The sequence below is a fragment of the Terrapene carolina genome, unplaced genomic scaffold (genome assembly GCF_002925995.2).
Source record: "Terrapene carolina triunguis isolate 2854851 unplaced genomic scaffold, T_m_triunguis-2.0 Scaffold130, whole genome shotgun sequence".
Taxonomy (NCBI): Eukaryota; Metazoa; Chordata; order Testudines; family Emydidae; genus Terrapene; species Terrapene triunguis.
In genome coordinates, this window is record NW_020664481.1 from 30,567,912 (window position 1) to 30,593,468 (window position 25,557).

Sequence of the window (25,557 nt, forward strand, 5' to 3'; positions counted from 1 at the left end):
ATTAATTCAGTTACACTCTACCCCGATATAACGCTGTCCTCGGGAGCCAAAAAATCTTACCGTGTTATAGGTGAAACCGCGTTATATCGAACTTGCTTTGATCCGCCGGAGTGCGCAGCCCTGCCCCTGCCCCCTCCCCCCTCCCCCCGGAGCACTGCTTTACTGCGTTATATCCGAATTCGTTTTATATCGGGTCGCGTTATATCAGGGTAGAGGTGCACTTCATAAACTTTAACCATGTGGGCTGAAATTTGACAGGCTGGGTGTCTGCCTCAGGCTGAATGTATTTTAAAAAATTTCAGCCAAAATGACTCAGCGGTTTCTGAGAATGAGGCTATTGTTTTGCCCTTGTTAAATTCTGACAACCTTTAATTTGAAAAGATTTAGCACCCCCATGCTTTGGAGCAGGGACCTGAAATTTGGCAAGGGTTGGGCTTTGTGTCAGGCATATGCCTTTTGCGGTCCCAATGAAAATCTGCCCAAATTTGGTCTAGTTGTAAGGCTCTTTGTAAACTGCAGGGTTAAAAAAAAAAAAAGAATCCCAGCAAAATCATAGGTAAGGGTTGGAATTTCACAGGACAGGCACAACTGCCAAGCCCCCCCTTCGCCTCCCAATCTGTGGGGAGGCTGTGGCTGCATGATTGGGGTTAGCATGATGGTCCTATGCCAGAAGGGGGTGGGTAGAGGAAGGGGGGAAGCCACGCTCCAGCCCCAGCAGCCACTGCGGCTTCCTGTTTGGGCGGCAACCTGGCAGAGAAAAGGAGGCGGCACTGATACCATGCTGGTAGCTCTGCCTATAATTAAGGGTGAACCTTCCATTATAGGACCCTATTTTCAGTTTCTTATAACTTTGCCAAACTTTAACAGATCAGGATGGAATTCTCTATGCCAGGAGTCTGAGGCTGAATTTTTTGGGAAAGTTTCACCCTACTGCGAATGAGTTAAGGGAAAATGAGATTGACAGTTAACCAAAAACTAATCAGAAGCATAACACTCCACTAAGTGCTATGTCAGCCACAATCGGCCATACTTACTGGAAGTAGATCTGAAATGTCATTTTCTCTTTTGACTTTTCCTTTAGGTGGTTCTTCCATTTCATCATCTTCATTCAATACAGAGCTGTCTATTGTATCACCCACATTCTCCTCAGTTTCTGCCTCTGCAGTGAGTTTTAACCTTTGTGTTTCAGCTTCCTTCATGTGAATAACTGTTTCACCAGCATCCACCACTAGTGATTCTGAGAAAATCTTCAGGATAGCATTAATTGTGTTTGCCTGGCTACTGGATGGAATGGTGTCCTTTATATTCCAGACAGAGCCTAAACATGGGAGAGTTAGAATGTTAAAACCTTTAAGCTACATGGTGCATGGCCTTCTTGTAGCCATTGCAAAACCAGAGCTTGTGCTAACTATAGTACTCAGTATCTATGTCACATCTTTCATCAAGAATCTCAAAGTACTTTTCAAGGACAGATATAGATCCCCATCTTACAAAAGGAGAATCTAAGGCACAAAAAAGTTTCCCCATGATCAGAGGCTTCATGGCATGGCTGAAAACAGAACCCATGTCCCCCGATTTCCAATCCCTTGCATTAACTGAGAAACAACTGCCTCCTTCAGAAAGGTATGAGTCCTTTATGAATTGAAATTTCAGGAGTTTCTTATAGACTTGTGACTTTCTGTTCAGTTCTTCAAGTGCCAACCTATATCGAACATTCAGGGCCCAAAACCGTAAGCTGGGGCAAACCTCATTATGTGAAGATGGACAAAATATTTCCATAGGGAAATCCTGGTGACACTTTGCCTGATAGATATAGCAGATCTTCAGGACACTGAATGAGTTTAATTTTGAGCTATTCATGGTCTTAAAAGGACGAAGGGAGAGATTTTCCTCCACACTACATTGCTTGATTTTATTATTTGTCAGACCTATAAACAGTCAAAACATAAAGAGAAATTAAATAAAACCCTCCCTTTCCAAGCACAGGTACTGAGTGCTTTAGACAGGAGAATTCTAGTTAATTGTACTTCAGTGTCAGAAAGCATCTTAACTGGAAGGTGTAACACAAGATGGTGAAGCTGAAGGCAAAGCACCCAGTGGCCCAGGCACTTTATATTGGGCTTTAAAAACCACGTTTGAAAACAGATTTTCAAAGTCCGTTTTAACACGCTTCCAGCTAAACCAATTTCAGACAAGTCTTGATTGGCCAGCCTGGACAGGCCAGACTGTTGTAAAACTGCTTTCAAAAATCTCTGTTGCAGTGTAATAGGTTGACCTCACACAGAGTGGCCAGATAAATCATGTTAGAAATGGTTTAAACATTGTTCTTGCTAAAACAAAGTTCAAAATCTATTTCCAAATGCTTCAAAGCCCAGCATAGGTAAGGTCAAGAGCAACATAGTTTCTTTAATATTTACTATTGCTTTATTTCCGTAGTAAGAACTAATGAATGAGTAACACCGAACCAAATTGGGACTGAAGTCACAATCAAGAGACAGCATTGCCTTTAGGCATGATTCAGATATTGGCTATCTTACGCTATATGGTTGTGAAAGATGACATATGAAACCCCAGGCTCCATGACAAAGGTATAACAGTGGCAGGAATAGATTTGAGAACAATCTACCCAGCTCTTGCTTCTAAGCTGGCACTTTGGCAACAACATAATTTGTTGCTATTACTTTGGCACGATGGAGAACTAAAAGCTCTGCCGCTCCCATCCCACTTTACCTTCTATACAGCATGTTCCAAATATAAAAGTTAGGGTCCAGTTGAATCATACCTGCCAACAATGTCCTTAAAAGGATATGCTCCATGGTATTGTCTTGGGACAACATTATGGATTCCAATACTTGGTGTGCAGAAGCATTGAAAGAAGAAAGCAGCTCTGGGTTATCTTCCGTCACTGTCTGCAAGCAATGTGCTGTAGTGACAAAAAACAAAAACGCATTGTTTTCAGATCTCTAACTGGATAGTACACTATCGTCCTGAAAACTGCTCAATTTCACAAGTGCGGGATAAAAGTAGTTTACGGTACTACACCGCCCCGACAATCTTTTTTCTACTAAAGAAGGGTTTTCTTCTCCTTTTTTGTTGCATGAAAGACGCGCACAAACGGGTGAAAGTAACGCAAGAGCTTAGTCTTGCAAACCCTTTTGGGCATGAATAACTTTACCGAGGGAGCAGCCCCACTGAATTGAGTTACTCACATGCAGAAGTTATGTGGATAAAGCCCTGACTGACTGTACAAGAGAAACAGTGGAAGTGTTGTGAAGTACTTGTAACAATATTAGTTAGAGCAAACATTTTCAGAGAGAAGTGGGATTTTTCAATTGATGGTGCCCCCATTACAAACTCATCCCCTTTCCCTAAAAAAGCTAAATTAGTTTATTTTTCTCCAGAAAACCTTCCCTCTCCCTCAAGCACTACAATACATCACTCCCCTTTTGGAGTGAGAACAAGCATACAAGATTTCAAACTCCAAAGTGTAATTTTTAGACGGAGCCTTTCTGAAGTTCTTATTTTCAGTTGTGATTCTATAGGATCATTAACATGACCTTATAAAACAGTGTACTGCAAGGCTAGATATATATTCGTAGCTCAGACTACATGATGATCACTACCCTATCCACCACTTACCTACTGAGATAGCCAGATCTACGTTTGTGGAAAATTTCTTCAAATATTGTAACACAACATCCAAGCACCCTTCTTTATTAAATACAGATACTGCCGTACCATTGCACTCACTAAGAAAAACAAAGAATGAAAAAATTTTTCACTTTTAACAAAAGTCACTCTAATAGAACTCAAACAATTTATTCAAACGTTTTATTTTTGGAATTTATATTTTTATTAATCCATTTTTTAAAAAACTAACAGCTCCAGGACACATTTTAAAGGGTGGATCCTTTTCCAGTCAGTAATAAGAAGTCATTGTTCCAGCACAGATAGTTGGCATTCAGGTGTCTGTACTACATTTCTAAAACCATCTGAAAGGTGCCATTTACTTTAATTATCTTACTGATCTTATTTGTATTTATTTAAATTGCCTCACCTATTTCACTTAGAACTAAAATATTAAGACGGGACTGTGACTTCTACAGATCAGAAACACCACAGAACTCAACCAATGGCCAGGAAACTTGAAAGAATTATTATTTGTCTAGTTCCCAAAATATGGTAAGTGCTTTACAAAACATGGTCCCTGTCTCAAAGTCACTTACATTTGAAATAAGACCTGACAAGTGACGAATACAAGAAATCCAGTTCTATCGAGGGCAAGGGTTACACAACAAAAGGTTATGTGGCAGCACAGAGACTTGTGCATGCAGTTATTTTATAGTTCTGTGAGTGTCAGATACTAAGGCCCCAACCCTGCTACTACTCCATGCTGGTAGATGCCTGGAGCCCAAATGAAGACAGTAGGGATTCAGATGGTCTCAAGGTTCCACCCCCATGGAGCAGCTTACATGATGGAGCCTAAATGGACAACAAAAAACAATTCTAGGTTGAAATTCAGTTTGAACTCTTAGCCCAAGTCTTTGTCAGATTGTGTCATCCCAATGTTTGCACTAGAGTTTCTATTAATATTGTTTCTGTTTCTCTTTGTGCAACCTATAATTTTCTTCATGTCAGTTACACAAATCGATGTAAATTAGTAACGGGACTATTCACATGCTTAAATATGCTTAAGCACTCATCCTGTACCCAAGCACTAATGGGCACTGGGAACATCTGCAGAGGGAGGAGGAAGAAAAGAAATCCTCACTCTTTCCCCGCACAGTGGTGGCGCCTAATAGCTAGAAAATCATGGCTCTTATGTATAGCATAACTGGATATGTTCCATTGCTACAAGGTCACCCATCCCCACACAGGAGGTGGCAGGATTTGGCCCAACAGAGGAGATGACTGCCTGAAACAAGTGGTGTTTCTCTTTACAATGTCAGATAGCAGGAGGGAGGGGGAAGCTATTTCTAGCAAGGGTGGCATGATCCGTCATTTCAGTCTTCCCCTCGGGATTGCAGTACCTGGAGAAAGCACACAGTGGACAAATCTGTGTTATCAAGTTGTGCATTGCTTCAGATGCCTGTGATTTTAACATTTTGCTGAACTTAGTTCCCAGTCAGTGTCCCCTTTCTTTATGCTACAGATCTGCATAGGTCACTTTAAGGCTCCTACCTCAGCACTCTCTTCACTATTCTGTTACTCTTCTGCAGCATTCTCTCCATTACAGACACCCTAAAGGTTTACTAACCTCTATGTTCCATAGGTCTTAATTCTTTCCCTATTTCAATACTCCATATACCTATCTAGACATTCTGCATTCTCCTTAATGTCCTCTCCCTCTAGATTCAGCACTCTTTACACTTTCACGTAGTGATCTCCAGGTGCTGGTAGAATGGGCACAGGAAACTCCACTCTGCCCCTTCAGTGGAGAATGCAGAGCTCAGCAGTATATGGGGCACCCTAGGTTTCCATTCTGTGGCTTTGCTATGAATTTTAGGGGACTCCCATTTATATAATCCATGATTTGGAGCATTCCAGAACTCAAGAGGCCTGAACACAACAAAATCAATTATAAAACTCCTACTGGCTTCACTGAGCACGTGATCAGGCCCACAGAGAGTAGTTTAATTGTAGCAAAACATTCGGCTCCAGCAGCAGAGACTCAAGTGGGGCCTACATTCCCCATTGAGGCTGGGACAGCACTGGAGTCTCCTGGCTGGAATATAATGTTCCCCTACTTCTCCATTACAGAATGGTCCTACAGGAAATTTGGGAGGTGTAGTCTTCAGTTTCCCATGAACTGCAGAAAGTCTTCACCTTCAGAGTGACTATGATATAGCAGTTGCACAAAAGCAAAAATCACGATTTAGGCTGAGTAGCTCTTGGAAGTCAGATTTCAGCATAGTCCTACCTGTTTGATTAATAATAATTTTAAAATAATAACTTTGTGGATCTTCAAGATCTTTCACTTACAAAATATGTTTTTTGTTATTTGCCATTTATGGGGGAAAGGTATATAAATACATTTTTCAAGTTTGAAAAGGAATAACCATGTTAATATATAAACTACTTTCAGGAATGAAGTGATCAGATATTATTGCTTTTATCTTCACTGGGGCATATCAGGTCAAACCATTTTTCAAAAGAACAAGATATCTAAGAAAAGCATCTGTGTTAATATTAAAATGGAGCTTACCATACATTCCACAGCACATTAACAGCCTCATTGGCTATGTCTTCAACACAATTTTTCTTTGTTTCTTTGCATTTCGTGGGGGAGACCTCGTTGGTCTCTAGTCCAGCACTGCACTGTAACCAAATAGGCAAAAAGGAATTGGAAAAGAACTGGACAAGAGAAAAAAATTAAAAGCAGAGATCTCACGACAGCTACTTAATGACAGAAATTACAGTTCATCTGCAACTCTTCATGGCAAACAGGGTCATATACGAATTCAACTATTCCTTTCTACAGAAAAGAAATTACACACCTTTACAAAATCACCTTGTACGATGTCTTGTCACACATACCCTTGTTTTCAAAAGCATTTTCTTATAGACAAATAAACTTGTTAAACTTTTGTCTGACTGCCACAAGAAAAAACAATGCCAGATGCTTCTCAGAAACACTGGAATGTCCATCAACGCTAATAATTAAACACTTTTACAGAATATCATCTGCATATCTCACAGCACTTTACAAACATGGCTAATGTGGAGAACTGGGAAATATGTTGTTTTTTTATAAATGTCGTATGCCCCTCTGTGTAATCACCCTGTCTGAATGCATATTTGGACCAAAAAGGATTGTTAAAAGAAACCAGACTGGAAAGACTCAGAATTTAGGAGAAACACTGTTCTGTTAAACGATTGCCCCTATGCTGAGGGAAGCTGTCAGGCTGACACAGAGACTTACTGGAAATTAGGGGTCTGCAGCAACCATGCTGTAACTTGGTGCCCAAAGAGAAGAGAGGGGCACCAGAGCTAAGTCAGGTCTACCCAGGGCCTCAAGGGGAATGCCAAGTGTAGGTAAGACAATGTACGTGTAGATCTCTGTTAATTTAAATCCATTTCTCTAAGAGCTGAGTACCCTTTGGCAAAACAAATATTCTTTGTTTTCAAGAATCTGTTCCTGTGTCACTGCATACTATTCCTGTCCACAAACCCCCAGAGGAAAACTCTTGCAGGTGCCAAGTCCATGGGCTTACTACATAATATGGTTGACAGCTAGCAGGTATAAATCAGAGACCCAATGGGAGAGTGGAGGTTCGTGGAATCCCATCCCAAAGGGAAGTGGAGACCTTCCACTTAAAAGGGATGCACTCAATAGACTGGAAAAGGGTCTCAGAAGGGCAGCCTACACAGGGATTGACAGTTATCCACATTTTATAAATGGGCAAAGTTAGGCACAGAGGTTAAGTAGCTTGTCCAAAACACAGTAAAGTCAGCAGATAGATGGAACACAGGTCTTGACTCCCAGTCTTAGGCCTTATCCACTGGACCAAATGGAGACTATATAGTACAATTAGCGGTATTAGAAACACTTTATCTTACTGTGACTGGTACAATAACAACGTTGCCAACTGTAAATTCAATCATTTATTTGGATTACAGCACTCACTGTGAACCTCAGTAGACATAGCATGTAATGTAAAATTGTAAAGATCCTGCAATCAGATTTGCTTTTATGATTCACCCTCCCTATACCTGTGTGGGGTCCCATTAACTTCAATGGACCTCTGTGTGGGCACAGGGGTCTGTGCTAGCAGATCAGAGTGCAGAATCAGGTCCTTGGCTTGGGATCTCTCTCTAGATTTGCATATAATTTTGATAAACTCTCATAGAAATAAAGTGTTCCATTTGTATAATAATTTATGTGAAAAGGGATTAGTAGCAATTCCTTAGGGAGCTGTGACATTTTGGGGATCATCCCAACCAGTAAGGGGCTCAGTCACTGCCTGCCCTCTGACCTTGGGGTGCCTTAATGCTCTGCTACTATGGCTCTGATTTCAAACATAAGCTCCCAAGCTGCTTTTTATCCTTTGCCTACAAGGACTCGGATTTTCTCATTCTCCCCTTTCCTTCATTATTCCTCTTGACCCGAAATAAACAAAAGAAAATAACCTGTGAGCTTGTACTTTGTTCCCTCACTTTTCAATCCACTAGGGTTTGTTCAGCAAGTGTTTGGAGTGTGAACCTTAGTTCACTGATACTGAAGTGCAACTCCTGTACCAACTATGCTACTGTGACATATCAGAGATCATCCAGATGAGTAAGGAGCTCTGACCACCTGCCCTGTACCTTGGGGTGCCTTAAACGCTGCATGGCTCAGAACCCTGATATCAGTAGCTAGCCCACAAGCACAAGGTCTCACCCTGGCTTCCACCAGCTTAGTCACTCCTTGAGGGGTGACTCCAACAGCCCTTGGAGTCCTGAGTCTCCCCAAATCCATCCTCCCCGAGTTCATAAATACCAGTCACCTGGACCATTCCCATGAAGGCATGAAACAGGCCCCCTAGTTATTAGCGCACACACTCCATACAGTTTGCACAACAGATCTGCTTGGGGGTAAAAAACAAATACAAAAGAAGTGGATTTAATAGAAAAACCCCAGATTCAAATATGAAATAGTAAAGGAAAGCAAACATACACAAGTTACCCAGCAAACAAACAAAGATGCAGCCTCACCCTTGGTCTACACCACACACTTCCTTCAGTACAGCTACGTCACTCAGGGGTGTGAAAAATCTACACCCCAAGCGACGTAGGTATACTGACCTTATCCTCCAGTGTAGACAGTGCTATGTCTGCGGGAGAGCTTCTCCCACTGACATAGCTATCGCCTCTCATGGAGGTGGCGTTATTAAGCTGACAGGAGAGCTCTCTCCCATCAGTTTAGAGCATCTTCACCAGACTCGCTGCAGCTGTGCCAATGTAAAATTTGTAGCGCAGAACTGCCCTCGGGCTTTACACTTCCATCTTCAATAAAATCCCTTTTCTAATACAAGTTACCTATTGCCTTTGAACAGTTCAGCATACGCCCTAGATATTGGGGGGCATTAGCATCCACAGACTGCTTCCCATCTAGAGACTGTCCCTCAGTTGCCTTTCACTTCCAAACCCTTCCATTTTAAAAGGCTTGCAGGGTTTTCTTTTTCTTCATTCACTACAGATATTCAAAGTGGGAAAATACCCACTTGTCTCAATGACTTTCATTAACTTTAATGGCCCATCATTGTCTTTTCCTGGGTTGTGCAATGGTTACTTGAGTCTGATTTTGTGTGAACACCTGGCTCGGGAGGTGCCTCTCCCTGTCTGATTGCTCAGTGTCCTGCTGGGAGGTGGAGTTGAAGTTTATGAGCATATGAGTTCTCCATATACACAAATACATAATTTCATAACCATAGTCTGTATACATACCTCATAATGATTTTTAAGTTTAGAACTTTACAACCTTTCACAAAAGACCTTATTTGGCATGTTTGTCTAGTATAACATCATTATATACAATCAGTTGATTCAAATGCTTATTCTTTAGAGTTCAAACCCCCTGTTCTCCCCTTGGAGTGTCTGGTTGCTGATTGTCACACGTGCAATTTATTTTCAGCTAATATCCTAATTCTGCTTGATTGTATCTACTACAAATAGAAAAAAAAAAACATTTACAATTCTAACACTGTGAGATACGTTAATCTTGCCAGAATTTCTGCTTAAATATCAAGTGACTCCTTCAGAACAATTTTACAAACCTTCACAGTGGTTTTGAAAAGAGAAAGACCTGGAAAATTTAAAAATTGTATAGAAGTTAAAAAAAAACCAACACAACAACCAACATACCTCTTTCAAAAGCGCTACAAGGGGTGTCATGATATCTTTAGTCACCATGTCATCACAAACTTCAAATCCTCCACAAGCACTGAGATTTCTGGAACAAGTTAAATGCCTTGGATCACATATTATAAAGTTATCTGCCTTGAATATTTCAAATATATTTAAATATTTCTACAGTAACAGATTTAGATGTTATGACAGGTTTCACTTTTTTTTTTTTAAAGTAACGTTTAATTACTAAGGTGATACTGCATGAATCACCTGCTTTTAGTCTATTACATTTCTTAATCTAAAAATATATTAAACTCAGTTTTAAAAAACCAGACCTATGTAGATAGCATCGCAATGAGCCAAAGCCACGGCAGCAAGTCTCAGAGCCCAGGTCAACTGACTCAGGCTTGCGCTACGGGGCTAATAGCAGTGTAGATGTTCAGGCTCAGGCTGCAGCCTGGGCTCTGTGACCTGGTGAAGAGAGAGGGTCTCAGAGCCCAGGCTCCAACCCCGAGCCCAAACGACTACACTGCTATTTTCAGTCCTGTAGCACAAACCCAAGTCAGATGACCTGGGCTTTCAGCCTTTGCCATGAGTCTTCCCCCCGCAGCGTAGATATACCCTGAGCCTATTTTATTCCTACTAAAATATGGCAAGATTTCATTTGGGAAACATATCCCCAGGCCCTTCCTTCTGATATCCTGGAAGCTAATCTTTAAAACATGTGTGTGCAAAACATTGACAGGAAACTATTACTAAACACATTTCTAAAGGAAACACTAACATTATGCTTTTGTGCAAATAAAGAAAGTCAACAGTAGGTCTGGGTGCAGTACAGTTAGTCCCATACAATTTTGTCAGATATAAAAGCTAGCTATTTTGAATTTTCTCACTAACCCGCTGCTCCCAAACCATTATCAAAACAAAGATTTCCATATGAAACATATTTTCAAGCATTTAAAATTTTATCCCTTAGTATTTCTTTCTATTACAGAGATGGAAAACAACATGCCACAAGAAGCAGGAACCAGAGTAGCAACAACTACTAAGGTAAGCTGTGATCTTGCAATGAGACCCTTGTTGTGCTTTACTGAAGTTAATGAGCATCTGTCCATATGAATCTCATTGTGAGATCAGGATCATAGTCATTCGTACATCAAGACTTTTCTGATTACAATAACATAGATAATAGGGTTAAAGTAAAAACCCCGAAGATGACAATATTCAAGTTTGTTTCCTTCTATCAGAAATTCCTCTTCTCTACTGTACCAATAGTAACTCCTTCTTCTACAATACATTATTAATCACTTACCGGAGAGCTCCCGCAGCTGTCTCACGAACAGCTAAACTTTGATCAAGCAACATGGGACCCAAACACCGGACAACATCTCTCTGCAGAAAGGCTGGGATTGCATGCTTCTGCTGCAACATTTTGGAAATGCTGGCACAGGCAAACTCTCTTACATCAGCACTTGGATGCTGCAGCTGAGGAGATAGGACAAGGGAGATTAGAAAGCAAGTTCACCAGAAGGTTACATTGTAGCAAGAGACAAATCTTGTCATCCCCCCCCCCACCACCACCCCGCATTGTCTTCCCCCTCGTTATCATGTTTTCTTATTTCTGTAAAGGAAGAAGACTTTTAACAATTTTTAAAAGAAATAAAGACTTTTAAAAATCAGAAGATCTTCCCCTAGTTTTAAACTCTGAAAGGCAAAAATCATATCAAAAGAAAAATGAGCATACAAGAGACAAGGGAAGCGATGATTTGTTCAATCAGTTCAAGTAATCACGGACTACCAAAAGTCTGATTATTGAAAAACAGATTTGATTTCTCACACTCATATAACATGTCTACGTGAGTTTTAAGTGCAAACCTCTTCAATGACACTAGTGAAAAATGAAGGGTTATGATGGGTGAGTGGCTACATCTATTTGGGGGGTGAGGGGGTTATGTATGTTCTCTTAATATTGCTGAGTCCTTGACAATCTCCTCTCCCTGTCTGCAGGCGAAAGCTCTGCTCAGGTAGACTCATTTTTTCATAGGGTTTACGGCCCACTGGGCCAACAACAGCTGTTTCAAAGAGCAGGAGCAGCAGACAAGTGGAAAGAGGCAGAAGAAGCACAGCTGTGCCACCCGCCAAAGAAAGGCCACCACTGCTGCCCCTGCCTTCTCCAGTGATGTACTAGTCCCCCAGGACAGGGCTTCTGGTGGCAAACAGGAAGAACACAGAGAAGTGGGTTGGTCAGGGGGCCTTACGTGTCAAAGACTAAACTACACTATTTTTCTTTCAAAAGGAGAGCAAGTTTGGCCATTTACTCTGCGTGACCTTCCTTTTTACGAAAGGCAATAGTCAGGGAGAAAAAAGAGTGAGTCAAACTTCAGATGTCCAGTTGCCTCCTCTTTCCCTCCTCAAGAATGGTACCAAGACTCAAGGGAAGAGCTGAGGTATATGTGGCAAAACAGATGGCTGGTGAGATGGAGGCACCTGAAAGCTTGCCAGTGGAGGAAGGCAGGGAGGTATGGTTGTGTGTCAAACTTTAAGGCCAGAACGGACCATCATAATCATCCAATCTGACCTCCTGAACATTGCAGGTCACAGAACCTCACCTGCTCACTCCTGTAATAGACCCATAAGCTCTGGCTGAGTTACTGAAGTCCACAAATCATGGTTTAAAGATTTCAAGTTACAGAGAATCCACCCTTTACACTTGTTTAAATCTGCAAGTGACCTGTGCTTCATGCTGCACAGGAAAGCGAAAAAAACCCCAGGGTCTCTGGACTCTGACCTGTGGGAAAATTCCTTTCCAACCCCAAATATGGTGATCAGTTAGACCCTGAGCATATCGGCAAGACCAGCCAGCCAGACACCTGGGCAAGAATTCATTGTAGTAAAACTCAGAGCCCTCCCCATCACCAGCCATTGGAGACATCTGCTACTAGCAGTCACAAATCAGCTACATGCCATTGACGGCAATCTTATCATACAATCACCTCCACAAACTTACCACGCTCAGGCTTTATATGTTTTTTGCCCCCACTACTACCCCTTGGGAGGCCGTTCCAAAACTCACTCCTCTGATGGTTAGAAACCTTCCTCTAATTCCAAGCCTAAACTTGTTGATGGCCAGTTTGTATCCATTTGTTCTTGTCTCAACATCAGCACTAAATAACTCCTCCCACTCCGTGGTATTTATCCCTCTGGTGTATGTATAGAGCACGATCATATCTGCTATCATCCTTCTTATGATTAAGCTACACAAGCCAAGCTCTTTGAGTCTCCTATCATAAGGTAGGTTTTCCATTCCTCCAATCATCTTAGTAGCCCTTCTCTGCACCTGTTCCAGTTTGAATTAATCTTTCTTAAAAATGGAAGACCCAAATTGCACACAGTATTCCAGATGAGGTCTCCCCAGTGCCTTGTATAATGGTACTAACACTTCTCTGTCTCTACTGGAAAAACCATGCTTGATGCATCTTAGGACTGCATTAGCCTTTTTCACAGCTGCATCACACTGGCGGCTCGTAGTCATCCTATAATCAACCAATACACCCAGGTTTTTCTCCTCCTCTGTCGCTTCCAACTGATAAGGCCCCAGCTTATAGCAAAAATTCTTGTTGTTAGTCCCTTTGCACTATTAAATTTCATCTCATTTCTATTACTCCAGCTTTCAACGTCAAGATCTTCTTGTATGATATCCCAATCCTCCTCCGTACTGGCAATACCTCCCAACTTTGTGTCATCTGCAAATTTTATTAACACACTCCCTCTTTTTGTAGCAAGGTTATTAATAAAAATGTTAAATAAGATAGGTCCTAAAACCGATCCCTGAAGAACTCCACTAGTAATCTCTCTCCAGCCTTTCAGTATGACCCATTGTAGTCTTCCCTTTAACCAGTTCCTTATCCACCTTTCCGTTCTCATATTAATCTCCACCTTCTCCAATTTAACTAATAATTTCCCATGTGGAACTGTAGCAAATGCCTTACTGAAATCCAGGTGGATTAGATCAACTGATTTTTTAGACAAAGGAAATGCAGTAATCTTCTCAAAGAAGGAGATCAGGTTGGTCTGGCACAATCTACCTTTTATAAAACTATGTTGCATCTTATCTCAATTACTGTTTACCTCTATGTCCTTAACTACTTTCTCTTTCAAAATTTGTTCCAAAAAGGTCAAACTAACAGGACTGTGGTTTCCCAAATCACTTTTTTCCCCCCCTTTCTGTTGTTGGTTTTGTTTTCATTTCCCCGCCCCGCCCTCCCCCCTTCCCTTAACTTGCAGGTACTCTACAACGAAGAACCTGCCATGGGAGGACAACAATGGGTTGCCAATACCACGGCTAGATTTTCCTCTACCTGCACCTATGGGGCCCTCGCCAGACAGACAACCTGACCCTGGAGGCTTCTGCCCAAGCCCTGGTCTTGACTTGCTGAGAATGCAGCTTGCACATTCCCACCTGCTGTGAGAGGTGTCTGTTGATTGAGTCTTTCAGGAAGAAGGTAAGAGAGCTGCAGGATGAGGCAGCTTGTCTGCATAGCATCCAAGAGCATGAAGACTTTATTGACAGGATGCACATGAAAACATCCGAGATGGAGGATGCTAGCCAACTACAGACGACAACTGCACCAGAGAAGGAGAACTGGCTGCTGGCCACCTCAGACCATAGACTTTGCTCCGCCCTCAACCCAGGTCCCCCATTCATCAAGGTAAAGTACCAGTATGCAGTATTAGCAACAGGAGGTGAGGAGCAGACCTCAATGGCTGAGGAGGAGCCACCTGCCCCCAAGCTGGGAGGCTCATGACCACCGCACACAAGAGAAGGCAGCATAGGCTGCTGGTAGTCAGAGACTCTCTTCTGAAGCGGACAGAAGCATCCAACTGCAGACCTGACATGATGTCCTGAGAGGTGTGCTGCCTACCTACAACTTGCATCTGAGACATTACAGAAAGGCTGCCAAGGCTCATCTGTCCCTCTGACCACTACTCCATGTGGCTCATCCACATGGTCACCAATGATACTGACAGGTATGACCCTGAAAAGTTCAACAATGACTACAGGGCTCTGGGAGGGAGGGTGAAGGAATCAGAAGTGCAGGCTGTATTTTCATTTATCCTCCTGGTTGAGGGCAAGGGAGGAACATGCACATCCTGGAGGTGAATCCATGGCTTCACAGATGGTGTTGACAGGAGGGCTTTGGTTTCCTCGACCACAGGATGCTGTTCTGGGAAGGTGGTCTGCTGGGAAGAGATGGGGTCCACCTGACCAAGAAGGGAAAGAGCATCTTCACGCACTAACTCGTCAACCTAGCAAGGAGGTTTTAAACTACATTAAAAAGGGGCAGGTGATAAAAGCTCACAGGTAAGCATAAAAAAAGATGACCTTAACAGAGCACTAGTTGTTGTGGGGTGAGGGAGAGAGACGGAAAATTACAATAAGGCCATAGGAGCAACAAGAGGGAAATGAGTGGAGAAATCTGCTCAACATCTTAGATATCTATATGCAAATTCAAGAGGTATGGAAAATAAACAGGAAGAAGTGGAAATATGAGTACACAAGCTAAACTATGCCTTAGTTGGCATCACTGAGACTTAGAGGGATAAATCTCATGACTGGAATACTGGTATAGAAGGATATAGCTTGTTCAGGAAGGACAAGTAGGGTAAAGAAGGAGGAGGTGTTGCATTATACATCAAGAATATATAGACTTGTCTTGAGTTCCAGGGGGTGAGAGACAGACCAGTGGAAAGTATCTGGGGAAAGAGAAAATGGATAAAAAAATTGGGGTGATGTCATGGGAGCGGCTACTCCAGACCACCAAATCAAGAGGAGGAGTTGAATGAAGCATTTCTACAATAAACAACAGAAATATCCAATACACAAAACCTGGTAATAATGAATTATTTTAATTAGCTAGACATCTGTTGGAAAAGTAATTCGGCAAAACACAAAATTTCCATTAAGTTCTTAGAATATACTGGGGACAACTTTTTGTTTCAGAAAGTGGAGGAAGTAACCAGGACTGCCATTTTTGATGGATTCTGACCAACAGGGAGGAACTGGTAATGAAACTGAAGGTGGAAAACAATTTGGGTGAAAGTGACAATGAAATGACAGATTTCATGATTCTAAGAAAAGGAAGGAGTGAAAGCAGCAGAATAAGGACAATGGATTTCAGAGAACTAGTCGGTAAGGTCCCCTGAGAAGACAATCTAAGGGAAAAAGGAGTTGAGGAGAGCTGACACTATTCAGGAGACAATATTAAAGGCACAGCTGCAAACTATCCCATTGCAAAGGAAAGACAGGAAGACTAGTAAAAGGCCAATATGACTGTATCACAAGCTCTTTAATGACCTGAAAATTAAAAAGAAATTCTACAAAGAGTGGAAACATGAACAAATTGCTAAGGAGGAGTAAAAAAAGAATACCACAAGCACATAGGGACAAAATCAGAAAGGCTAAAGCACAAAATGAGTTACACCTAGCAAGAGATTTAAAACATTATAAGAGGTTCTTTAAATACATTAGGAGCAAGAGAAAGATGAAGCAAAACGTAGGTCCTCTACTTAGTGGGGAAGGAGAGCTAATAATAACGGATGACATCCAGGCAGCTAAGGTTTTGCTTCAATCATCACTAAAAAGGTTAATAGTGACCAAATATGCAACCCAATTAATATTAACAGGCCAGATCCGCCCCCAGTCCCACTCCACCGCCTGTTCCACCTCCTGCCCAGCTCTGCCCTAATTCCTTCTCTGCCTCCCAGACCAGTTCCACCTCTAGCCCCAACTCCTTCCTCTCCCCAGTTCCACCTTCAGACCAAGCTCCATGGCTGAGGAAGCCTTGGCTGTGCAGTAGTGGAGGGAGGGTGAGAACAGATTCCATTAATGCTAAGGAGGGATGGTAACTGAAAAAGTTTGTGCACCACTGGGCTAGGTCATAGTACTGCTGAAAAGGATGTGGAGGTTAATATGAGTTGACAATATGATGCAGTTTCGAAAAAGGATAATATTCTTGGGTGTATTCACAGCAGCGTCATATGTAAGGTACAGAAGGTACTTGCTCTACTTGGCAGAGATGAGGCCTCAGCTGGAGTAGTGTGTCCAATTCTGAGCGCCACACTTTAGAAAAGATGCAGACAGACTGGACAGACTCCAGAGGAGAGCACCAAAAATGATAAAAGATTTAGAAAACCTGATCTATGAGGAAAGGCTAAAAAAAGCTAGCCATGTTTAGTCTTGAGAAAAGAAGACAGAGTGGACCAATAACAGTCTTCTAATATGTTAAGGGCTTTTATAAAGACAACAGTGATCAATTGTTCTCTGTGTTCACTAAAGGCAGGACAAGAAATAATGTGCTTAAAATCTGCAGCAAGGGACATTTAGGTTAGATATTATGAAAAAACTTTTGAACTATAAAGGTAGTTAAACTCTGGAATAGGCTTCCAAGGGAGGTTGTGGAATCACCAGCATCGAAGATTTTAAAGAAAAGGCTAAATAAACACCTGGTCAGGGATGGTCTAGATTTACTTGGTTCTGCCTCAGACTGGACTTGACTTCTCAAGGGCCCTTCCAGCCCTACACTTGTATGATTCTCTACTAAACAGATGACAACCCACCACTTGGTGTCTGACAGCAATCTGTGCATTTCTCTCTCACAGAAGCTACTGCCCACATTGTAGCCCCTTCCCCTCTGATAGGGTGACCAGACAGCAAGTGTGAAAAATCGGGACGGGGATGGGGGGGTAATAGGAGCCTATATAAGAAAAAGATCAAAAATTCGGGACTGTCCCTATAAAATCGGGACATCCGGTCACCCTACCCTCTGAAGAGATGCTAAAGGAGGGGGGGGGAGAGAGGGAATCCATCTCCCTGTATGGTGCTAGCATACACATCCCAGGTGGGAAACTGGCCAGCCAAGGCTTTCGAACCAAGGCTACCTACTGCCCACCACAGATCAAGCCTTAGCCAGGTGCAAAGTGCAGCCTCTTCCGGCACAGACACCACAGCTCCCCTCCCAGATTCAGGGGAGGGTAAACCAGGCTCAAAAACCACCTACCCATCAATCTGCCCGAGCCTGCACGGCTCAAAGCACGCTACTGAAGACACACACAGGCCTTCTCCTCCTCCCTGACACACGTGGGCGGGGGGTCCAGGCTGGGGGTCCCGGCCCACAAAAGGAGAGACCCCCCCCTTGCTGGGAGAGCTGCTTGCAGAGCACTAGCCGAGTGTGGGGAGGGGGGGGAGCAGCAGGGCTCCAGCCCCCCATACACCGACTTGCGGGGAGGAAGGGGAGGAGCTGCTTTCGCTTACTTTCTCCAGGAGCTCGGCGGCAGAGGAGCCTCCATCGCCGTCTTCCCCGGCCGGCCCCTCCCCGCCAGCCGCCCGCTGCGGGCCGGCTGGGGAGAACGGGGCGCTCCGAAACCTCTTGGCCTTGCTCTTGCCCATGGTGTCTGCCCGCGGATGAGGAGCGGCGACGCTGCCGCGCCGGGCCGGAGGAGAGCGCAGAGCCCCCACGTGTGCGGCCGCAGTCCGGCCGGCCCTGACCCCTGCGCAGGCGCCGTGGAGAGGAAGGAGCGGCTGGTTCCCGATCCGCTAGGGGGAGCTGCGCCGGCCCGGCAGCGGGCGCCGCGGCGTACAATAGCGCCCTGGGCTCTGCGCAACTGCAGGCTCTCTCGGCGCCCCAGCCCGGCTGGCAGCCTGCACGGGCCGGTAGCAGGACACCCAGCTGCACGGGCAGCGCACATCGCTTTGTGACAGACCAGGCCCAGCCCAGGCTGCTCCTTTACCGGGATGGAAAGAAGCTCAGCCGTCCACTCCTTCCTTCCGCGGCTGCCCCGGCTACATTTTTCACAGGTGAGAAGAGCCGAGCAGTGGTATCAACTCAGTTTGATCCCAAAGTGCACAATAGTGGGTGTTTTTCTTAACGCTCCCACTCCTGGAGTCACAGCTTCTAGGGTTTTTCTCTGATGGACAGCGCTGTCTACCCCAGCGCTCCTGTTGGTGTAATTGATGTTACTTAAGGGGGTGTTTATTTCACACTCACGTGACATAAATTATACTGACAAAAGTGCTAGTGTAGACATAGCTTATGTCTGCCTCAAATACCCTTAGGCTGCATGTACACTACCCCGGGGATGGACACTCTGGTGATCAATGCACCAGGGGTCGATTTAGCAGGTCTTCAGAGCACTCTCCAATCAACTCCAGTACTCCATTGGGAACGAGAGGAGTAAGATAAGTAGACAGGAGAGCATCTCCCATGGACCCAGTGCAGTGTAGACACCACAGTAAGTCAACATAAGCTACGTCGACTCCAGCTACATTGTTCATGTAGCTGGAGATGCGTAACTTAGATCAACTTACTGCGGTAGTGTAGACGTAGCTATAGGAATAGTCTTTGGTCTAGGTTCCTACAAACCCAATGAAGTTCTACTCAATGACTAGGGGCTCCTAAACTCTCCACTAAATACAAATAAATAATAAAACATTTTCTGAGTCTACTACTATACCCTATCAACTGGAGTAAACTGCATCTCATTTGTTCACAGCTGGATAGCACAAGTGATTAATGTAGATGGACACTTCTGCACAGATGTGATATTTTATTCAATGGACAGTTTGCTACATAATACAGCTACAAAATATGCACATAAACCGCTGCAACATCAGATACAAATTATTTGGATGCTTTTTTTAATCTGTCCCTAACACTTAGCTGCATATTTACTACAGGCTGTTATAGAGTAATGGAGACCAGGGCAGGACTTAAAGGAGGGTACAGGTTTTCTTTTAAATTCTGTACAACAGCAGCAAAGGCAGATTATTAAAGTAATCTAATAAATACTTTTGAATTACTGTCCTTGTGTTATATCCAACACTGGAACCACAGAAGGGAGCAGCACCCAATAGGAAATAAAAATATCCAGATTCTGACACAGCCTAGGCAGATTCTTCCTAAATTATCCAGAACTATTATCCTTGCCTTTTACATATGGCACACTGGTTTTATTTTTTGCAGCCTTTTGAAAGTTATCTGTCATAGTTATATGCAGTGTTGGTGTAGCCAGGTTGGTCCCAGGATATTAGAGACAAAAGGTGGGGGAGGTAACATCTTTTATTGGAACAACTTCTATTGGTGAGAGACAAGCTGTCGAACTTACACAAAGCTCCTCCTCAGGTCTGGTTTACACTACTGACCTATATTGGTATAACTGTCACTCAGGCATGTGAAAAATCCACACCCCTGAGCGACAGAGCTTGGTATAACTAACCCCCCATATAGACAATGCTTTGTCAACAAGAGAGCGTCTCCTGCCAACATAGCTACTGCTGCTCCGGGAGGTGGATTAACTATGCCAACAAGAGAGTTCTCTCCCATCAACCTAGAGTATCTCCATTAAAGCGCTACAGTGGTGCAGCTGCGCCAACAAAGTTTTAAATGTAGATGTGCCTTCTGTGTCACCACTAAATACAAGGTGGAACAGATTGTTTAACATAAGTAGTTAACACATTTCAAGGGCCATTCCAGGCGAAGTGGCCCGTAGTGGTGTATCTCATCAAAACCAATCAGTAAACTCTTGAATGAACTCACACAGGAAAGTGATGAACGACCAAAAAACACCTTGGGCACTTTACAGCTGCACTGATGTAGCTGCTCTAAGCCAATGGGCGAGTGCCCTCCCATTGACTTAACTACTGTAGTCCCCACGAGCAGCTGTAGCTATGTCAGCGGGAGAAGCTCTCCCACCAACATAGTGCTGTCCACACCGTTGCTTATGTCAGTGTAACTCAGAGCTTTGTCTACACTACACAGCTCCTGCCAACAAAAAACTTCCACCCGCAAAGAGCGGCATTTGTGTTTGCTCTCCTGCTGACAACGCGCTGTTCACACTGGCGCTTGTCGTGGCAAAACTTTTGTCTTTGGGGGAGAAGGGGGGACAAAAGTTTTGTCATTCAATTGCCAGGGTAGACATAGCCTTAGTCATTCAAGGTGGGTGATTTATTCATACACCCCCCAACTGATATGTCTGTATAATTTATAAGTTGTAGTGTAAACAAAGCTTTCATCACCTGTGGATGAACACTTCACAAAGCCATCACTCTGTAACTGACCCATCAGTCCTCATCCTCAATGGAAACCTTCACAACACTTTCAAGAGATGAGCCTGGGAGCTAAATTCATAACTTTGCTGGATGCTAAAAATCATGGACTAAACCGAGACACTGGATTTATGGCTTCTTACAACAAGCTGTAACCCAACACTAACAACCCCTAAAACTAGCTCCCCGCTACCTTTCTGCACTCCCTCCCCACGACTGGACCGGTGTTAACAAGCCACTTCACCTTGAATGGCCTTTGAAATGTGCTATTTATGCTAAACAATCTGTTCCACCTGTATTTAGCTGTGACATTTCCCAGACCTGAAGAGCTCTGTGTAAGCTTGGCTATGGTCTACACTACAGTACTTACAGTGGTGCAGGAGACCCTCTAAGCTCTCCTGCCGACATAGCGCTTAGATCAGTATAACTTATGTCGCTCAATGACTTGTTTATACTGCGCTACATATTATACACTGAAATGTAAGTACACTATTTATATTCCAACAGATTTATTTTATAATTATATGGTAAAAATGAGAGAATTTTTCAGTAATAGTGTGCTGTGACACTTTTGTATTTTTACATCTGATTTGGTAAGCAAGTAGTTTTTAAGTGAGGTGAAACTTGGGGGTATACAAGACAAATCAGACTCCTGAAAGGGGTACAACATTCTGAAAAGGTTGAGAGCCACTGATTTAGGCATTCCAAGGAAGCTGGATGACCTGTAGATCATTAGTTCAAATCCAGACCAGTTTGGAAGGGACTAAAAGTAGTTTCCATCTAAAGCAGCAGCGCTTTAATGTTGCTTGTGTGGCACTAAAAAAAGCATCTCAACGAGGGGCGCAGCTCCCAGCGCTGGGGCACTGTCTACACTGATGCTTTACAGACCTGCAACTTGCTGTGCTCTGAGGGCTGTTTTTTCACACCCCTGAGCAAGAAAGTTGCAGCGCTGTTAATTGCCAGTGTAGACAAGCCCTGAATGGAGATAGAGACAATACCTGCTCTAGGCATGAGAAGGTGCCTGGAACAGGGTTGAGGTAGTCTGGTGGATTATTGTAGAGGGACTATGGGCTGCTGCTTTCCATGCTGTCCCTATTTTGGTGACATCAATATCCAGAACAACAAACATGACATTTCACAAAAAAAACAAAAGCCATACTTCCGTGACTGGAGTCTTCAGCTGTTCATAACTAAAGTACATAACTGTTTAGCTTTTGTCACTTCCCATCCTATATCTGCACATTTGTCAATTTACAATACAAAAAAACCCCAAACATACTATTATATATAAAGTATTTATTTAATGCACATATTTACCTACAAAATTTACATCAATTAAAAACAATGGAAGGACAGAAGTATAAAACCTCTGGAAGAGACTTTAGGAGCAAAGGATTTTATTGCCTCAGTTGAGTGAAAATTTAACATACATGAAAGTCAAACTATGCTCACTTTAAGAGGCAGCCTTTCTAGTCTTGTCTGTAGTGAGAGGTTACTGTGCCGGCAATAGCTTTGTGTTTTATGCTGACTTATGCTCAATTAAATTTTAAAAAAATCTGAAACAGGTAAAAAGGCACCTTCAACACTTAAAATTAAACTGTTATGATTACTGTAAATATTTCAAGAACTATTGTACTGTGTATACATAACAGCCACACTTAGTTTCTCTTAACACTTTAGAGAGTTTTATTAATTTATTTGTGGCACTGATCATATATTTCCGTTATCAAATTATTTGAATCCAAAGTTAAATATTTGCAATACTAGTTTCATGGCCAGATTATCACAGCATAAAATCCACTCTTAAAACAGTGTGATTATGGAATTCAGATACAGTACAGAACTTTTATAATCTGAAAGACGTAAGTATATTTAAGAGTTTTTAAAAAGTTAAAATCATTAAAAACAGGTTGTACTGTGAATTAGATGAAAGCACTGAACTAAGGATAACCACAGTGAAAGTGGCCGAAGTACTGCATGTAGTTAGACAAGTGATACTTTAACATACTTGCAATATTCTTAAACATAATAAGACCTTTTTCCCCACACAATAGATTTCTCTTTTAAGTCTCTTTTGTTTGCTGATTCCAAAAATATTGTAACCAGGAATGAAAAAGACAACTGTAATTAATAAAAAGCTCTGGGAATGGCAAATAAGCATCCCTTTAAATACTGGTTCATGAGAACAAGAATTCACACAGCATGTATTACTCTTTGCTTAACATTGGCATTGATTTGCTATTTACAGTAGTTTGCAAAAAACACATTATAAAAAACAAACGAGGTTTGGTTTCCAAGTTTAACTTAGTAACCAATTAACATACTTCACCTGCATGTTTTGCTCTACTTGAAGAACAAAAGTGACACTAATACTGAAAAAGAGGTAATCAAAGGTAGCAAAAGCACTGATAACATGAGGATAGTCAAAAGAGAATTTAGACAAATATGCCAGACGGTAATATTGCACACTTTCACTGTCAACTGTAAATAAGACTCACTCCTAGGCAACTGAAAACCAGTCCTGTTTGGCTTTTTTGTGCCACAGTACCTTCAGAAAAGGTCATTTTTGATTTCCATAGCAGTGGACAGAGTTGAAGGAAGATCGCGATTATTGAACATGGGGCCTAGGTTTCAAAATTAATTTTCCAGTCTGCAAAAGAAAAATTAAAGTTCAAACAAACCCTGAAATTTAACATAGCCTTACTACAAAGGTGAATGTTATCTGTGTTAATATCTCTTTAGTCTGCAACAACAGGGGTGAGAACTAAGGGTTTGCATCCATGGAACCATTAAGTAACTTGTAGCTCACATTTTAACCATACATTATTTGTAAAAATGTAAATATTCACTCTTAGGCTGTCTACCCTTTAACAGCATGTAGAGTACAGGCACTACACGTGTAGCTACACGCTGCAGTGAAAGGCTCTGGCAACAGGGAACTGCCAGAGCTTTTCACTACTGCTCCTCCCCGCTAGGGCCTTTCCCTGCAGCAGAGAAAGCTCCAATATCGGGATACTATGCTGCTATGTGGGAGGCACCGCTCGGGCGGTTCATGCAAGTAAGCCAGTCTATACACCTAAGCCTTGTCCCACCATCTACATTGCTATTTATACCTGTGCCATCTGGGAATGCAATGTCTATTCAGAAAGAGAGAGTAATTTCATCTTTTTTGCATTTATTCCTGCCTTAAACATGTACATGTAGTCAGTGAGACTAGAGTCACTTACATCATCGCAGGACATATTATACTCTGCCAAGACTGTTCGACATCGGGCTGCTATGCTGTGTGGATTTCGTCAAAGAAAAGTACTAAACAAAGATTTTATGTGGGCTGCAGTTACAGTAAGAATTACCTCAATTTTCACTTGACAAACTATCAAAGGATACATTGATGGTGCCACCACTCTTTTGTGTATGCCAGCAAAGAACAAGCCTATTAGAGTAATACAGCTAATTGTGAAGAATGGATGATTCCACAGTGATGTGAAAAAGGACACCTAGGAGAGAAATAAAATTATCTTGAAGAAAAATTATTAAAAGATTCCATGATTGAAGGGACATCATCAAGCTGGAGACTAAGTATTTCAAACCTGATGTTTAGGCCACTAATCTAAGCTGGAATAGATCTCTTAAAAATTCCCTTGTTACTCAGAACTTACTCCTTCTTTGTAACCCTGCTACTCTTCACAAAAAGTGCTTCTGCCAAACATCTTCCTAATGAATATCCCTTCTGCTTTCAGATATTTTGGAAGGTAACAGAGAAAACAGTCTCTGATTTTCCTGGGAGAAGTCCCAATTAGAGCAGCTGCCCTATTAAGTGATATATGCTGTTTAAGAAAAAAAACCTAAGTAAAATTTTAGATCTGCTATCCATGACCTTATCCCCTGTAAAATGAGGACAAAATAGAGTGCTAACATCTGAAGAGAGTTTTTAAAACTGTGAGATCCAAGGATATTTAATCTTCAGCTTCTGATTTGAAAACGACATTTCTCATTGTAGTAGTGCTGCTTGAGTCTCTGTAATTAAGCTAAATTTTTGTTTTAAAGTTCCATGGGAACAGTCTAAAATTAAAAAAGTACTTTCCTATTAGTAACACAAAAATAATCAATTGTTCATCACTCATCTCATATTTTTCCTTCCACTTCTGAATAGAATATAATAGCTCTACCTCAGTTTATTGCTAAGGTGTAAAAATGAAAATAAGTTAAGAATCCTTTATCAGTTTTCTTCAGTTTGGTGGTAAAGTGAATCTCCGATATTCCACTCAAAACTCAGAAGTTCTCTTGCACCATATAAAGTTCATTGAACAACTATACTTTCAGATTCAGTTTCACAGAATGTCCTATAAAATCTGGACATCTGGTCACCCTAAGTCTGAAATTTAGAATACCAAGCCTCAAGCTACTCCACCCACACAATTTAGGAAAAAAATCACTTTGATCATCTTAGATATTCACGTTAAACAAAAACAAATGCATAGCTGGTGTATGCATATCTAGGGTAACAAATTTTAAATTGTCCCACTGCTACAAAAAGTTATTTCAAGGAGAAAGGGGGAGATATTTCCAAAGTGCAGAGGTACATAAGAAAAAACTTTTAGGACTAGTTAACTTGCTAGTGTTCTCAC

The 25,557-nt window shown here is 42.2% G+C and overlaps 2 protein-coding genes across 2 annotated transcripts in view; both read right to left on the reverse strand.

Annotated features, from left to right (window-relative positions):
• The window catches only part of HEATR3 (HEAT repeat containing 3), a 32,392-nt gene extending 14,035 nt beyond the window's left edge, over positions 1-18,357 (reverse strand). The window contains exons 1-7 of the mRNA XM_024209216.1: positions 18,140-18,357; positions 11,141-11,313; positions 9,844-9,931; positions 6,206-6,318; positions 3,640-3,749; positions 2,783-2,923; positions 1,035-1,318 (exon numbers count right to left, since the gene is read on the reverse strand). Of these exons, the coding sequence (XP_024064984.1) occupies positions 1,035-1,318; positions 2,783-2,923; positions 3,640-3,749; positions 6,206-6,318; positions 9,844-9,931; positions 11,141-11,313; positions 18,140-18,274 (1,044 nt within the window). The 5' untranslated portion in view covers positions 18,275-18,357. The remainder of the gene's footprint in view (positions 1-1,034; positions 1,319-2,782; positions 2,924-3,639; positions 3,750-6,205; positions 6,319-9,843; positions 9,932-11,140; positions 11,314-18,139) is intronic.
• Positions 18,358-21,923: 3,566 nt separating this feature from the next.
• CNEP1R1 (CTD nuclear envelope phosphatase 1 regulatory subunit 1) overlaps positions 21,924-25,557 on the reverse strand; it is a 9,171-nt gene continuing 5,537 nt past the window's right edge. The window contains exons 4-6 of the mRNA XM_024209215.2: positions 24,317-24,426; positions 24,157-24,211; positions 21,924-23,579 (exon numbers count right to left, since the gene is read on the reverse strand). Of these exons, the coding sequence (XP_024064983.1) occupies positions 23,538-23,579; positions 24,157-24,211; positions 24,317-24,426 (207 nt within the window). The 3' untranslated portion in view covers positions 21,924-23,537. The remainder of the gene's footprint in view (positions 23,580-24,156; positions 24,212-24,316; positions 24,427-25,557) is intronic.